Source organism: Myotis davidii, unplaced genomic scaffold (genome assembly GCF_000327345.1).
Source record: "Myotis davidii unplaced genomic scaffold, ASM32734v1 scaffold478, whole genome shotgun sequence".
In the NCBI taxonomy this organism is placed as follows: domain Eukaryota; kingdom Metazoa; phylum Chordata; class Mammalia; order Chiroptera; family Vespertilionidae; genus Myotis; species Myotis davidii.
This window is the reverse complement of record NW_006289570.1, coordinates 4608350-4624273: the sequence shown is the minus strand read 5'-3', so window position 1 is coordinate 4624273 and position 15924 is coordinate 4608350. Positions and strand designations below refer to the sequence as shown.

The window sequence follows — 15924 nt, the reverse complement described above, 5'->3', positions numbered from 1 at the left end:
TGCTTCCATGACCTCTTGTTCCACCCCACCAGCCTGCTCTTTCCTCCTAAGGTCTTTTAACCTCCAACACACCCCATCATCTCCATGGTTACAGGGCCCGGCCGACCATGGAGGGGTCATGGAGGGCCTCTGTGCCTCAGTGTCCACCAGCAGCCGCATGCTGCCCTGTCGCCAAGGGCTGGTCGGGGTGAGCTGGGCTCACCTGAACTCACGGCTCCTAAGGGTCACGGGGGTCGTGTCGTTGGAGGGGCCGAGTCCAGGCTCTGCAAGAGTCACCAGCTCTGAGGCGCCTCTCCCAGTCCAGGTGTGGATCTGGGTCAGGAGCAGTCTGCCTCGCTCAGCCCACCCCGGGGCCCAGCACTGCGGGAGACACCACCGCCGCCAGTGCCTTCCGACTGAGAGGAGATGTGCTGGGCGGCTCAGGGAGGTCCCAAGGGCGCAGGCGGCAGGGAAGTGGAAGCGAAAGTCACAGAAGCAGCACTTCTCTGGCCATGCTTGGCCCCGGGCCTACAGGCAGAACCTGCTTCCACAGGCCGGGAGGGGCGCCTGGCAGGGGGTGGGGGACAGTCAGACCACTCAGGGCAGGCTTGCTCCCAGGGTGACCATGCAGTACCATGCGTTCTGCCCAGGGCAGGGCCCGCAAGGCCAGAACTCAAGGGCAAGCCATGGGGAGCCCAGGCCAACCAGGAGCCCGTGTGCCAGGTCTGGTGACAGGTGATGGAGCCCCGGGCTTTGAGCACAGACGCTGGGGTCACCCAGGGACCAAGGCCTGTGACCCCAAGTGCTCATGCAACAGCTGGGCCTGTGAGCCTTGGGCAACATGACTGCTCTGGGCCTCAGGGTGGCATCTAAATAGTACAAATGAGGAGGAGGAGGAAGCTTAAGGACACCGACTTCATGTGGCTGATGGGAAGAAAGCGGGCGGGCTGCTGCTGTCCCACCACCACCGTCCCGGAGGCCTGTCCTTCCAACCAGGGCCCTGCTCCACCACAAAGATAAAGTTATAGGAAAAAGAGTAAAACTTGAATTTTTTTTCACTTAAAAAAATGAATACCCAAAGCACATGATGGTAATGTATCCATTCCATCATTCACCTAAACCACATGACTGATCCATTGCTACCACATGAGCACATCCCGGCTCCCAGGCTCCCAGTCCCACCCCCCAGCCAGCGGCGGTTCAGGCTCAGTCTGAGACCAGTCCTGTCTAGTGCTGGGAGCTTCCTCCTCAGTGACAGGCTAACTCGCAGTTACCCAGCCAGTAATCCAGCGGGGACTGCCGGGCCGCCTTTGATCAGACTCAGAATCGCCCGCGAGGGAATGTGCAGACGCTCAGCGGCTCATTCACTGCTCCTACGATCGTCACCGCGCTCATTCACCGAGGCTCCCGTGTGTGGGCACGGTGCCAGGCACGGCAGCTGCAGGCCCCAGGGATTGCCAGGGGACTGCCCTGGCCTTGCAGGGAGGACCTGCCAAGATGCTTCAGTAGAAAAACCATGGGACGTGGGACCTGACGGGGTGATGGTCAGCAGTGATGGTGGGGAACGTGTGTGTGTGTGTGTGTGTGTGTTGCTGCCGCTGCTGCTTGCCCGGGGCCCTTTGGAGGATGTGTGTCCCTGTGGGCTCTGGCTGGCGGCAGTCTCTCCTTTCCTACGTGCATACCCAGCCTCAGTCAGAGCGGATGCCAGCATGGCCTGTCAGGCCAGCACCTCACCTCGATCCCCCTGGAGCTGGACGGGGAGAGGCCCTGCGTCAGGTTCACGCAGCAGGTGGGCAGGGCCCAGCCTGAGCGCAGCTCCCTGCCACTCCTCCGACTCCTGGTGCCAGAGCTGAAAACGGGCGTCACCCCCCGCCCCCCAGGGGCTGCGCTTCCTACCGGACAACTCACTCTGCACTCAGATGGCCGCTGCTTTCACTGCTTCACACACAGGCGAGCCTCACACCAGCTGAGGCTCATTATTGGGGGGAAAAACCAAAACTGCTCACTCAGACAGAGTGGCTTCCGCCTCAGCGGATGGGGGGCGGGGGTGGCGGTGGCGGGGGCAGGCAGTGCTCCTGGTGTGGGTGGGGAACCAGGAACACTGTTGCATCGTTAAATGCTTAATCCATGTTCAGGGCATGCGGGGCCTGGGTCCCTAGAGTCGGGCAGTAAGGAGCCCAGTGAGCTGAGAGGGGAGGTCAGAGGAAAATGCAAGTGCAGACTGACGATGGGGCCGGCACACAGGCAGCCCCAGACCTGCGGCCCAGCCACACCCTGAGCACGTGGGCGTCCTCACACCTGCTGAGCGCCAGGACCTATGGGCTGTCTCTGGGAAAGGGTGTCCCTCAGCCCCAGGCCCTCGTACCCGGCCGCTCCAGTCTGGAGTCTGTGTGGCGGGAGCAGGGCGCAGGGGCGTCCGCTATCCCCCCAGCCCAGTCCACCTCAGGCCAAGATCCCAGGTGGACTCCAGCCTCCATCTTCCCCCACCCTTGGGTTTCCTGGTGTCAGGCAAAGAGCCTGGCCCCGACTCCGACCCTGCTCCGCTCTCCCTCCTGGCCTTGGAGGCTGGACCCCGCCTGGGGCTCACTGGGCACCAGGACTACCCACTGTCTCTGGTCGGCCCGATGGCTGCCTGGACCCTGTTCCCTGGACCTGGGCCACCACCTCTGTGTGGCTTCCCCTCTCTGACCCAACCCCGGTCTCCACCAACCGTTAAAAAGGATGTCCTCGCCCAGCCACCTCTGGGAGGACGAGGTGACGTAAAGGATCCAGAGTGGAGGGCGCCAGCTCTGGGGAACGACCTGAAGCCACCTGGTCTGTCAAGCACCCCAGCCACCCACACATCCCCTTGGGGGAGCCCCGGCCAGGGCAGCGGGGGGCGGGGCACTCACGTTGATCATAGCATTGGACGTGATGCGGAAGAGGGTGGCCCGCTCGTTCACCGCCTTGAGCTTCTCGCTGCCGTCAGAGGGGATGCGCAGGCCGTCCAGCTCGCTCAGGGAGCGCTGCAGCGCGGCGCCGTGCTTGGCGAGGAGGTCGTGGCACGTGCCGAGGTCATCGAGCTTCAGGGAGAGGTTCTTGATGGTGCTCTGGAGCTCCGCCTTGTCAGCGGGGGAGGCGGCCTCGTCGTCGTCCTCGTCCCCAGAGTCATCTGCAGAGAGAAAGTTGCCATGGTGATCACTGATACAGCATGAGGGGCCTGCGGGCTCGAGGGAGGAGAGTGCCCTTGACGGTGCCAGGTCCTGCCCCTGCCAGGGTGAGGGGTCCCCCAGCCTTCCCGGGTGGGCACAGGCCCTCTCTGGTGTGGGAAGGGATGTAAAGGGGGGACCGAAGAGGTCACTGAGGCTCAAAGAAGTGCAGTCACGCCCCGGGCCACCCAGCTAGTCGCTGCCTCCAGAGCCACTTCCTCCACACCAGGTGCCAGGGCCTCGCTGCCAGGTGAACGCTGACCTCCCCACCCCCTCCTCTCTCAGCTGCCCAGTGCCCTCAAGTGCCCTTTCCTGGGAGGCTGGGGTGCCCGAGGTCCTGGCCCACTGCCAGCCAAGCGGTCACAGAGCTGTGGGGGCCTCCAGGGGGCCCAGGGGCAGGGGGTCCGGGCCCTGCTGCTGCTTTAATGCGGAGCACGGAACAACCAGGAGGCTGAGGGCCTGTGGGAGCCAGAGCCTGCGACTGCTCAGGGGTTTCTGAAATGCCTCGTTTCGGAAATCCTCAGCAAGAAACTCTTTAGATGAAGGAATCTGTAGCCCAAGATACAGCCCTTTTTAAAAAGGTGCAAACTGTGAAAGAATAGACCTCTTCCCACAGGGGGCAGGATGTCTGTGGGTGGCCACGGTTGAGTCACTGCTCTGAGCCTGCCCCGAGCAGGTGGCAGGGCCAAGCCAGCCAGTGACGTGGGGCCCAATTGAGCAGGGGTGGCGGGCAGCATGCATTGCACAGCCTGTCCCTGGCGGCCATAAGGAGCCTCGAGCCAGGGGCAGGGCCCCCCGCCCCCCCGGCCCCCCTACAGCCCTGCATGACCCAGTGTCGGAGACCACAGGTGCTGGGCCAGGCCCTGGGCCACTGGCTTTGTTCATGTGAACGCGGCGCCTCACAGGGGTCGGTGGTGGGCAGACCTTGACTATCACTTCCGTTCGGCCAGGGAGAAGTGCAGGTTCCCGGAGGACAGGCCGCCAGAGTGGGCCCTGCAACCAGGGGGCAGAACGGGATCTGCAGGTCAGTCTGCACGGAAGGCCTCGCCTTGGCCTGGGTCGCCTTAGAAAGGCTCCACAGCCAGCGTGCATCTTGCCTTGCTGGTGCCAGGCCCTGGGCAGGGCACTGCCTGTTAGTGCCCACGACGGCCTAGTGAGGTGGGGCTGGGGCAGAGAGGGTCACTGGCATGCCCAGGGTCACGAGGTGAGGCAGTTCTGGAACATCTAGAATTCAGACTTCGGGCTCTTAGCTACAATGCCACCTTCCTATCACCTTTCCAGGTTCAGTACGTCTAGCAACCCGAAGGGCGAGGGAGGGAACCACATATCTACTTCACTTGTTATTAAGCAGCATGCCCTAGTAAGCCGCTCTCAGGGTCCAAGTTCAAGTCCAGCTGCCAGGGACTGGGATGTGCTTGTTCTGCTCCCAAGTCACTGGGTTTGGGATGGGAAGACACCCGGTCAGCGATTACAGACCAGCACAGCCGTTCTCTGAGGATGGGGAGTGAGTCCCTCCAGATAGACAGTGGGAGGAGGAGAACGAGGGAGGCAGGAGAGGGTAGGGGAAGTGGGGCAAGGACGGAGTGAGTGGGTGGGTGAGTAAATGACCGATCTTGGGCACATCCCAGGAGATCTGTCAGGCTTGTCAGTTTGCTGTGACATGCACGGGATGGCGGGATCTGGAGAAGGAAGTGAGAAGTAGGGGGGCACAGAGGAGCTAGTTGGGGAGTGCAGATGGTGAGGGCCTTTGACATGGCCGAGGAGCCTGGGCCTTCGTCCCTGGTAAAAGGGAGTGTGTGGTGGCAGGTGGATAATGGGCAGATGGCAGGGACAGAGAGGTCAGAGGCCTGGCAGGGCTGGGGCCAGGGGCTGGGGAGAACAGGATCCCTAAACCCAGCCCGGACATGTTGACGGCAGCACCCACCAGCTCCAAGGCGATGAATGACCGGCGATGGCCTCACTCCCACAACTGTCCCTCCACCCGCCAGTCCTCAAGGAGAGGACGGGTGTCGCTCAGGAGCTGACATGTGGCCCAGCCTCCCAGTGTCTCAGGCTGTTCAGACAAGTACTGACACGGCAGCGTGAACACCCCACGCCGGGGAGGAAGCAGATCTGAACAATGAAGGGGACTCTGCCTCCAAAATGGTGAACTCTGGCCATGCTGAGTCCCCAAGTCTCAGTTAGGGCTCAAGGGTCCTTTGCAAGGAGCAAACCCACACGGGCAAAGTAGACGAAACTCAGAGATGCAAACAGAACTACTTCGTCTGACCTTCCTCAAATCGGAGCAAAGAACTGACGGCACTGAATTAGCTTCCGCTTCTGAGGGGTGAACGGCAGATGCCCTGCAAGGGCCATGAAATAGCTCCTCGGCTTCCACTGCCCACTGTCCCCTCTGACAGGGACTCCCTTGGCGGCAGACTCAGTGCAAAGCAAGGCACACGCTTGTATGTATAAAGTTGCTAAGGCCTGCAGTTCTCAAGCTTATGGCCTTGGGGATTCTAGAGCTTTTATCACCCAAATATACTCTCTGTTCCCACTTCCCACTGGGAATAAAATTCAGCCACAATGAACATCTGCGAGGAGCAAAGAACAATCCAAACTGCAACACAGCAGACACCGAGCTATCGCCAGAGGTGAAATCCTACAGAAATGTTGCAACTATGTTAACACCAGAATAGCAGCAACTGCAATCAGGGTTCAGACAAAGCCACTGCCGGGCACAAAGGAGCCCCTCTCCCTCCAAGGCCAGGACTTAGCGCACAGCAGCTCTCGGGAGGGGCCGTCAGGCTGCCCCGGGTTGTGGGGTGCCTGCATTCCTTGGCTTGTGGCCCCTTCCTCCACCCTAAAAGCTAGCAGAGGAGCATCTTCAGTGTCTCCCTGACTCTGACCTGCCTGCCTCCCTCTAAGGACCCTTGTGACTACATGGGCCCACCTGGATAGTCTCCCCATCTCAGACCCTCGGTCACCCCTTCAGGTCCCTTTGCCATGTAACATAGCACAGGCCCCGGGAACAAGGACATGGGGCCACTGCTGAGTGACCGCACTGAGCGTGGCTGAGCTGAACACCGAGCTGTGTTCTCTGTCTTTGATCGTAATTTGATTGGCTGGCCTAGGAGCTGGTCCCCAGAAGCTCTCTAGTTAGTCACTGAGACTCCTACCTGCACACAGCCCCTCTGTCCCCCCTCCAAGCCTGGCACATATGCCTCCTGACCGGTCAGAGGAGGTGATTCTGGGATGCGGTTTGGTTAGGCGCACTTGTCCGTACACTGGGGATGGATAGGCACATACTTACGTGTACATTGTTAGTTCCCACCTGAGGACATTTTTCCACTGATTTTTAGAGGGGAAGGGAGTGGGAGAAACAGAAATGGGGATGTGAGAGAGACACATCGATTGGTTGCCTCCTGCACGCACCTCAACCAGAATCAAACCCGGACCCTTCCATCCCTGGGCTGATACTCTATCCACTGAGCCACACCGGCTGCGGGTATGAGTGCCTCCTCCGGAAAAGGACATTAAGCTCCCCACACATGACAGTGTAGAGCCGGGATTTCCTGGCATCAGCCTGTCCATATCCCTGTCACCATCAGCACAGCTCATTTCTGTGCATAGTCACTCTTGAATGTACTTCAGACCACAAACGACTTGGAGCCAGAGGAAGCCACTGTGGCCCCACCCCTGCTCCCCTTGAGCCCTTTAAGAGCTGCTCTGGCTGAAGAGCCCAGTGGGCACCTGAGCCAGGGCTGGGACCTTCTTTCATGGGGGGCTCCTGGGGAGGAGTGGGTTGCCATGGAAACAGCCAGCTCAGCGGAGCCAGGTGAGCTATTTTTACAAGTGGAGCTCTTGTACATCTTTGGAGGAAAATAGATCAAGTTTCTGGGTGGCAAGCCCTGTCAGGGGGCAGCTTTCTGAAACCCAGAACCCAAAAGGCCACACAGACTGGTTAGGGACAGGACAGGGTGGCGGGTCAGAGGCCCTGTGGCCACCCCATTTGCAGGGTCTCTTGCTGGTTTCTCTGAGGAACCTGGCTTCTCCCTCACCTGCCCACAACCTCCCTGAGGTCAAAACACAGGCTGACCGCAGGGTCCCCTCCCTCACACACCATGGCTGGAGGTGCGCCCTGGCTGACGGGGGCCGGGGGGCTGGTGGTAAGGGGAGGCGCAGGGCAGGCAAAGTCCAGGCCACGGGGAAGCCCAGTGCTCACTCCTCCCTCTGCACCCACATCTGGCACTGGGGGGAGGGCGTGCTGAGCTGGGCCCTGACAGAGGAGCAGGACGCGGGGGAAGGAAGGGCACAGGCCTATGGGGTGGAGGGACAAGCACAGGAGCCCCGTGGGGTGCTGAGCAGGGAGGGCATTTAGATGCCCCTCCCCGAAGGCCCTGGGCTCCTCACAGTCAACTGAGCAGCCGCCCTGACCCCTCAGGCTCCCGAGAGCCCAACTGGAGTAACATCCAAACATGTGAAAAGAGGACCAAGGTCATGGGTAGCCTGCTCATCTCTCTAGGCCCAGCAGCAAGCTGGGCACAGGCGCCAGGGCCCTGGGGGGAGACAGGGAGCAGGGGGAGGAGGCAACCACCATAGGGGACCCGAAGGCGTCGCAGGGCGGGCAGTGCAAGGCAGGTGGAGGCCTGAAGCAGCCAAGGCCTGCCACTGGCTATTGGGGTGGGAGGGGGGAGTCTGTGTGTCCTTGCTCACCCCCTGCTGGACCCGCTGGCGCTGACCTGGCCTGCCTGCTCCACAGAAGAGGGCACAGGGAGGGGAGGGTGGTGAAGGACCCCCCACACACAAGGACCCACTGCACCAGGGCCTGAGACCCAACTGTCCAGCGGAGGCTGATGGGCACTTTTGTCCCCAGCAGGACTCACCTCGACCCGTGACGCTCCCTCAGGCCAGCGGCACCATGAATGGGGCAGCACTGCTCCCCTCCCTCTGCTGAGCCTGACTGCGCAGAATGGGGAGGGGACGGAGGGGACGGGCCTCAGTCCTGGACCCCAGCAGCTTTCCAGCGGGTGGTCCCAGTCCCCGGGTGGCCGCACCTAACGGGCTCCCAGACCCCGCGTGGGGCGGGCTTTCATGCACCCTGACCACTGAGCTGCTGAGCAGGGAGTGCGTCCTTTTTTTTTCTTTTTTTTTTTTTTGCAGCCCAGCTCCACAGAGACACACCCACCGCAGGGCCTCTGAGGACACGCAGCAGGTGTCGGTTTCGAGTGAGAACCGTGGGGGCTGCACTCTTGGCAAAAAACAGCCATTTCCCATCTGCACGTTAGCACCTCAGTCAATGGCTGCGGGTTTGGGGATTTCTGTTTCGATTTCAGGAGGCTCTTAAGCCACCTGAGTTTGATCCCGGACTGTAATCCGCCGAATGCTGAGAAGAGACAGTTAGAGACTTCAAGGCAAGTCCACGGGGTGACAAGTAACTCCCGTGGGTTCGAGAGCGAGCGGCCGGTGATCAGTGACTGCCCGCTCCTGTGCATCCATGTGCCGTGGCGTCCCCATGGGAATCGCACCCACAAGAGGGAGGGCGGCCTGGAGGGTTAAGGATGGTGCCCCTCCCCCACGGAGGCAGGTGAATTAATGCTGACAGGTTGGGCCTTGAGGACGCTGGAAGGATGTTAGGATCTAATCTGGTGGAAAATCAGATGATGATAAATAATGAATTGTGAAACCCTGGCAGGCAGATGGAAAACCAGCCAGAATACCAGCGTCATCTTGTTCTTCATGACCCTCTGCGGCCAGCGCCCCTCCTCTCTCCCTGGTGACCAGCACAGGGGTGTCGAGGGCAGCAGGCGCCCTTGCCATGACATTGGGTTCTCTGGCAGCTTCCCCAGGAGAGGGGCATGGGGGCTGCATCCTCACCAGGGCGGCTATCAGCAGGACAAGGTGGAGCCTCGGGGATGGGTCCCCTACATGTAAAAACTGGGCCTGGCTTCCATTCTACCAGAGCTGCAGCGGCAAAAACCTCATCCCTCAAACACGAGTCTGTAGGGCATCCCCTGTGGCGGAACCCTCTGCAGGAGCCCTGCTGGCTAGCGAGGCCAGCACACAGTGAGAGGCTGGGCGAAGGAAGGGCCGGGCACAGTGTCAAAGCCGCCAGCCACATGAGGGTGAAGAGCAGGCGCATGAGCAGTGCTGGGCTGCGAGGACACCCGCAAGCGGTGCCTCCCTCCTCGCCAGGAGGCTGGGGCCCGCAGCCACACAGCAGCCTCAGGAAGACCAATGGCTCCGGAGCAGGCCCACCTCCCTCCAGGGAGTCAAACCTGGCGCAGAGACGGAGCAGAATAGAGGCGCGTGCTCGTGGTGGCATCTGCTTGGTGCTGAAGATAACCTCCTGCCCAGCCACCTGTGGCTTCCACCTTAACTGGGGTTTCCCTGGGGTCTCCTTTAGTGAGTGGGGGTGCCCATCCCAGGTGAAGCACTGTGGGGTGCTGACTCTCCCCAGGGCCTCTGGGCTCACTCCCCGTCGCTGTCCAGGTTTAAGTCTTACCCCAAGGTCCCAAGGAACATGGGCAGCTCCTTAGCCAACCGAAGGCAGGTGCCGGAGGGCCAACCTCACGGCAGCTGGACTTGGGCCGGGAGACGGCCCCCCACTCCCCGGCTGTGAACTGACTGGGCTGCGGGCACTGCTGCTCTGGCTGAGCCCGCATTCAGGGGAGCACTGGCGCTCCCCTTTCTCCCACCTGCTGGCATCAAGCCCCAGCTCCCTCTCCCCAGTGCCCTGTGCTGCCTGCTGGGCAACCAAACTAGAAAAAAAACCTCCCCTTCTCCCGACAGTTCAGGAAATGAAACAGTTTCCGTGTTTCTATGTTGAAGACTAGCCTTGGTCCACTGAGCACAGTTCAGCTGTGTGTGTTGCTCTCATCAGAGTCCATGTAGCAGCTGTTCCATATCCCTCTGGGTTATGAGCTGTGGTCTCCCCATGACCCCGCCTGTTGGGGCCGTGGTGGGAACATGGCAGGAGGGCTGCTTTCTGCCTTTGCTGGCGCTTAGGGAGGTGCCACGCTCAGCCCAACTCCCAGCCCAGCTCCTTAGAAACCATGACCACACTTCACACACCTCCCACGTCACCAGGCACCACTGGGACCCGATCACTCGGCAGACTGCGGGGGGCCCAGCAGTCCCCACCCAGTGAGAGGATCCCTAATGCACGAGGAGGCCACCTGGGTGAGCAGTTTCTGCGCAGCACAAATGCCCGTCTCCAGGCCACAGGAGGTCTGGTGACCCGTCCGTGAGACACCCACACTCCCCCACACCCCCGATCTGCCCCGGACAGTGTCACTGCTGAGCAGGCCGCTGGAAACTACTGCCTTACACTTTCCTGGCCTGAACACAGCCACGCTGCTTATCCCTGGAAATCATCTGATGCCACGGAATCACACTCAAGAACTTTCCGCGTGCAGCTGCCTCTTGGCATCAATGACAGAGGTGGGGCCCCAGGTGGGGAGAGGGCTCCCACCAGCAGGGAGGGAGCACAGGCTGTGTCCGCCTGGCTGAGCCCCCCTCCTGGGCCGGGCAGGCGGGAGGTGCTACTAAAACCTGTAGAATGAGTGGATGGCACCATTTTGTCTCTGAGGCATGTGCAGGTGTGAGCAGTGAGGGGATTAAGATGCTTTGGGGTCAGGAGACTCGGTTCAGGGCTGTCCTTGTGCCACCCCTGACTCGAGCTAATACAGGAAGCCAGGGACGTGAGTCACAGCCCGATCGCCCTGTGACCTGCCCCACCTCAGCCAGACCTTGGCCACACAGTCCCTGCAAGGAATTGCCTTCACCAGCCTCTCTGGTTGCTCTCCCACCTCTTCAGTCTGCAGAGAGGTGGGTGGGCCGGCGGGCAGAGCTGGGAGGGAAGGGCGAGGAGGAGACCCCAGGTCCTGCCCCATGTCAGGCAGACGGGCAAACTCTCGTCTCAGAGAAACGAGGGGCTAAAGTGGGCCCTTTCGTTTAACCACGTTAGAGAGCTCTCCCCGTCTACGAGCCACGCAGACCTGGAGTCCCACTTTGCTATTCATCACCCCTGTGACCTGGCATAGTTACTGAACCTCCAGTTTTTCATCTGCAAAATGGGTTGACATATCTGTAAAGGGCTTAACACAGTGCCTCACCTCCAGCGAGGCCATGATTGCCTGGCTATGAAAAGGGTCCCGGCTGAAGGTCCCAGCCACATCCAACACAGACCAACACATGATAACGCTTCCCTCTGGGCTTCCACACAAAGGCAAGAGAAGGCGCAGCTGATGGGCCACGGGAGGGTGAACACAAATAATAACCGAACTTGTGGGGAAACTCATGCTTTTGGTTAGCCAAGTGCAAGTGGAAACACTAACAGGGCACAGCTTTATGCCGGGTCAGACTCCCAGGATGATGGAGGTCTCACCCAGGGGAGGTGTCCACCCCCAGCCCCTAAAGTAGTGGTTCTCAACCTTCCTAACGCCGCGACCCTTTCATACAGCTCCTCATGTTGTGGTGACCCCCAATGTCATTGTTACAAATTGAACATAATTAAAGCATAATGATTAATTACAAAAACAACATGTAATTATAGATGTCTTTTCCGATGGTCTTAGGTGACCCCTGTGAAAGGGTTGTTCGACCCACAGGTTGAGAACCGCTGCCCTAAACCGTCAAGGACCGGAACATTGGGCCAAAGGGCGAGGGGTACCACAGAGATGAAGTCACATCCTTGGACTCAGTGATCACCCTCTTGGGAATCTGTCCCAGAAAGAAACACCAGAGGAAAACGTTACATGCCAGCAATGCTCAGGCAGCAAGCAGTTTGGCTCTGACAATGTGGGAAGAAGCAATATCTAACAGAAGGAAAAGCTTCCCACAGCTATCCAGCGGACACACAGTAAGCCTGCGATAATGTGGGAAAGTGCTTAAAATGAAAAGTCGTGTGAAATGGCAATTTTGTATCCCAATGATGTAAAAAGGATGCTCACATAAAGGAAAAATACTCAAAATAGAGACCTAAAAACAGTGACATGAGGGATACTGGAGCTATGGAAACCGCATGAACATCTGGAATTGTTGCCTTAACAGTAAATAGCCCTTAAAAATAATGACTGCACGGGGGTTTGGCCAAGAACAAAGGGTATCTGGTGTGAGTATGTGCTGGGGGAGGTGAGCAGGGGGTTGGGAGGGAATTTCTTCAGGCAGAGGAGCAGCTGCCAAATTGTTAATGATCTCACGGTCATGCCCCATACAAACCGCTCAGCTTCTGATGTAAACATATCCTGGGCAGAGGGGAGCACCTGGGGGCTGGGCCCGTTCTAGCCTCTCAGGAAAGAACATCTGTCCTCTAACCAGCTCCCACCTACAGCCAGGCCACGGAGGTCTGCCCACGGGCACTTCCTGGGTGAAGTTTGGCTCCCGGGACTGTGGCCTCGTTCCACCTCACCACCCCGCCCAGCCCGAGCAGCTACTATTTCTGAAGATGTGCGTCAGGCGTCACTACAGCACACACGTCAGAGGGAAGCGGTACAGAAAAGGACATTTCTCTCTGGCAGCCTGAAGCCGTAGCTCCATCTTTATTCAGACTGCTCATCTATTTGATCAGATGCTGTGGTGGTAAGGCCAGAGTGAGGGGTCCCTATTTTCTGCAATTTCAGAGTTTTGCATTGGGACCAGAAAAGATGCAGAGATCCTATACACACCTGTGCATGTACACACACACAAAGGCAAAGGAGTGAGCTGGCCAAAGGCCGAATTCAGAGCTTACAAGAGACCTCAATGGGCATTTCTCCATTTGCGGCACCTGGCCCGGCTTGAAGCACAGAAAGACAGACAGGCAGACAGACTGGTTAATTAGTAGGCATAGGTACACATTTTATCTCATTTCAACCTCTCAGCAAGGTAAGGAGGCTTAATACTGCCTTTTAGATGAGGAAATTGACTCAAAAAAGCAAGAAGCCATCTGAAGGTCAGGCAGGTGGAGGAGCAATCTGAACGCACCATTGCCCACGGAGCAGCAGCCTGCTGTCAGCAGACCCGTCCCCAGGCTCCTCCCCTGTGCCCAGGTCCGAGAGCGTGGGGGAGGCCAGTCCTCAACCCACTCCTCCCCTCAGCTGTGGGGCTGGGGACACCTGAGGGTCATGGGGGCAGGGATTTGCTCGGGCCACAGAGGACAAGAACTCGGGTCTCCTGATGCCCAGCTGTGCTGAGGGACCCCCAGAGTAACAGCCCCCCTGATGAACCTCAGTGAGCCCTGATGCTCTCCTGCCACTGAAATGGTCTCCAACCCCCAGGGCAGGTGCAAGCCCAGCCCCCCTCAGCCTGCACAGAGAAGGCTCAGGGGTGAGACACAATTTCCCTGGGACCCTGTTCTCAGGAGAAATTTGTCGGAGTGACCTCTCATTTCAATACCTTTCAATGTGTCTGAAGAGCCACAGAGGAGGCCAGTCTCACCCCATTTGCATGCTGGAGAGTGGGCCCCACCCCCATGCCTGCCATACTCGCAGTGTGAGGGGCCCACCTCCCATAGCTGACAGCTAGCCAGGCCTCCCCCAGCCCCTACCCCTGCCTCTCTCCTCTCTTTAGCTGGCAAGGTTCATGGGCATTGTCCTGCCTGAGTGTTTAAAAAAATGTATTTTGGCCAACATTTAAAAACTGAGCGATTTCCAGTTTCTCCTGAAAACTCCATCTGGCCTCCGAGGCCACCTTCGCACAGGCGCCCACGGGAGACACTGGTTTGCCCCTGAGGCCTCTGATACTAAGGCCCAGTCCTTGCTGCTACTGACCTCTGCCCTGCTCTGGGCCACCTCCTGCCGGACAGCAAGCTCTGCTGCAGGCCCTGTTCTCAGCACCCTACCCACCTCCCGAACCCCTCAGCCCAGACCCACTGTGCAGTGGGGGACAGCGACGGGAGGGGTAGGAAGGAAGGCCTGGCCAGGAGGGTCTGGCGGTCAAATTGGTTATCCTGCCACCGCTCTTGAGGTGCAACTGCTCTGGTCACAACTGACCAGGGTGAGCACCCTCCCACCACCAGGCAGAAAGCAAATAGATACCAGCACCCTTGTGGCAGCAAATCTTCTAGAGAATGACAACCAAGAAAACCATCAGGCAGGCCCCTGAAGAGAAACAACTTAACACCTAACTGAGAACGCATACTTTTTTTTTTCTAACTCCAACCTTCACCCTCAGAATAAATCCACCTAAATGAACAGCAGGAACATCATTTAAATTTTGCATAAAGAACATAACTGCATTAGAAATGACATTATATCCCAAATGAAAACTGATAAGACCAATCATACTTTGCAAGTTTCTTTAAAGGGTTTTTTTTTTTAATTTTAGAGGGGGGGCTGGGGGGGGGGAGAAAGAGACACAGACAGAAACCGATTGACTGCCTCCCACAAGCTCCTGCTGGGGATGGAGTCTGCAACCCAGGCACATGCTCTGACCTGAACCCAACTAGGATCTCTGGGTGCACTGGACACGCAACCAACGGAGCCAGACCAAGGATTCTTAAGACAGAGCCATAGTATCAGCTTCCCATGAAATAGATTTCCAGTGCTCGCAATTACAAACACCCCAAGACTTCAGATGTGGGGGTGTGTGGTGGGTTTTTTGGTTTGTTTTCAGGAGAATTTGGTTTATTCTCCTAAAATGGTTAAACTTGACTCCAGGGCTGAGGCTTGGAGTCTGCAACTTCAAAGATACTTGCACTGGGCCAGGGCCTTATGAAGCCATTAGCATCACCAGTCAGCAGGCAAAGTTAATTAATTACAGGGTTTGTTAAGATCACAGGGCATTAATGTCTAAAACAGCGGTTCTCAACCTGTGGGTCGCGACTCTTTGGGGGTTGAACGACACTTTCACAGGGGTCGCCTAAGACCATCCGAAAACATATATAATTACATATTGTTTTTGTGATTAATCACTATGTTCAATAGTGATTAATTATGTTCAATTTGAAACCATGACATTGGGGGTCACCACAACATGAGGAACTGTATTAAAGGGTCGTGGCGTTAGGAAGGTTGAGAACCACTGGAAAAGGAACTGTTTCTAATAAATTATAGGTAAGTGATACTAATGGCCTCTATGACTGTTAGGTCTACAAGGTCAAAGAAACCTCACTTTTCCCTCATATTTTTAAATCATCATATAAACACTCATTAAGGTACACATAGCAAGTTTCACTCATTCAAAATCTCCAGTAATGGAGGTCTCAAGCACCAGGAATTTCAAGCCAGAGCTTCATAAGTTTGCTTTAATCTTAAACGGCTAAGCGCTCACCCCCAAGTGCTGACAAGAGGCTCTCAGCCATTGGTGCCCGCACACCCTGCTGCTGTCATTCGGGACCACTATCCCCGGGGGCAGCATCCTCAGGGCTGGCCATTGCTCAAACCAAACCCAGGCGGCCACTTACATGGACTCCTGATCTGTCGCAGCTCAAAGGGCAAAGGGGGTGGGGGGGGGGGCATGAACTGAGTACAGCTGACACCTCAGGGGGCCCCAGGAGAAGCCACTGTGGGCACAGCAGCATTCTGCCCACGCTCCAGAGCATGACACTCGGGAAGGCGGGTTAGGTGGGTGGATTAAACACGGACCGCGGCTTCCCCCTTCTTTTCGGAAAGCTCTGGATTATATTTCGGGTCCTTTTTAGAGGTTAATCAGACCAACGCGCCTCTAGCTGCAGCCCCCTCTCCAAAATGCCCCACGCGGAAAGCGAATCGGGAGCGCACGCCGGCGGGGTACCGGGACGGGTTCCTCAAGGCTCCCCACGCCGCGAGGCAGTGACATCAGAGGCTCGCGTGGAGTG

The 15924-nt window shown here is 58.1% G+C and overlaps 1 protein-coding gene across 1 annotated transcript in view; it reads right to left on the bottom strand.

Moving 5' to 3' along the window:
* OSBP2 (oxysterol binding protein 2) overlaps positions 1-15924 on the bottom strand; it is a gene marked incomplete at its 5' end in the record, with an annotated part of 53495 nt that overhangs the window by 9691 nt on the left and 27880 nt on the right. Inside the window, one exon of the mRNA XM_015562836.1 lies at positions 2871-3130. Within this exon, the coding sequence (XP_015418322.1) occupies positions 2871-3130 (260 nt within the window). The remainder of the gene's footprint in view (positions 1-2870; positions 3131-15924) is intronic.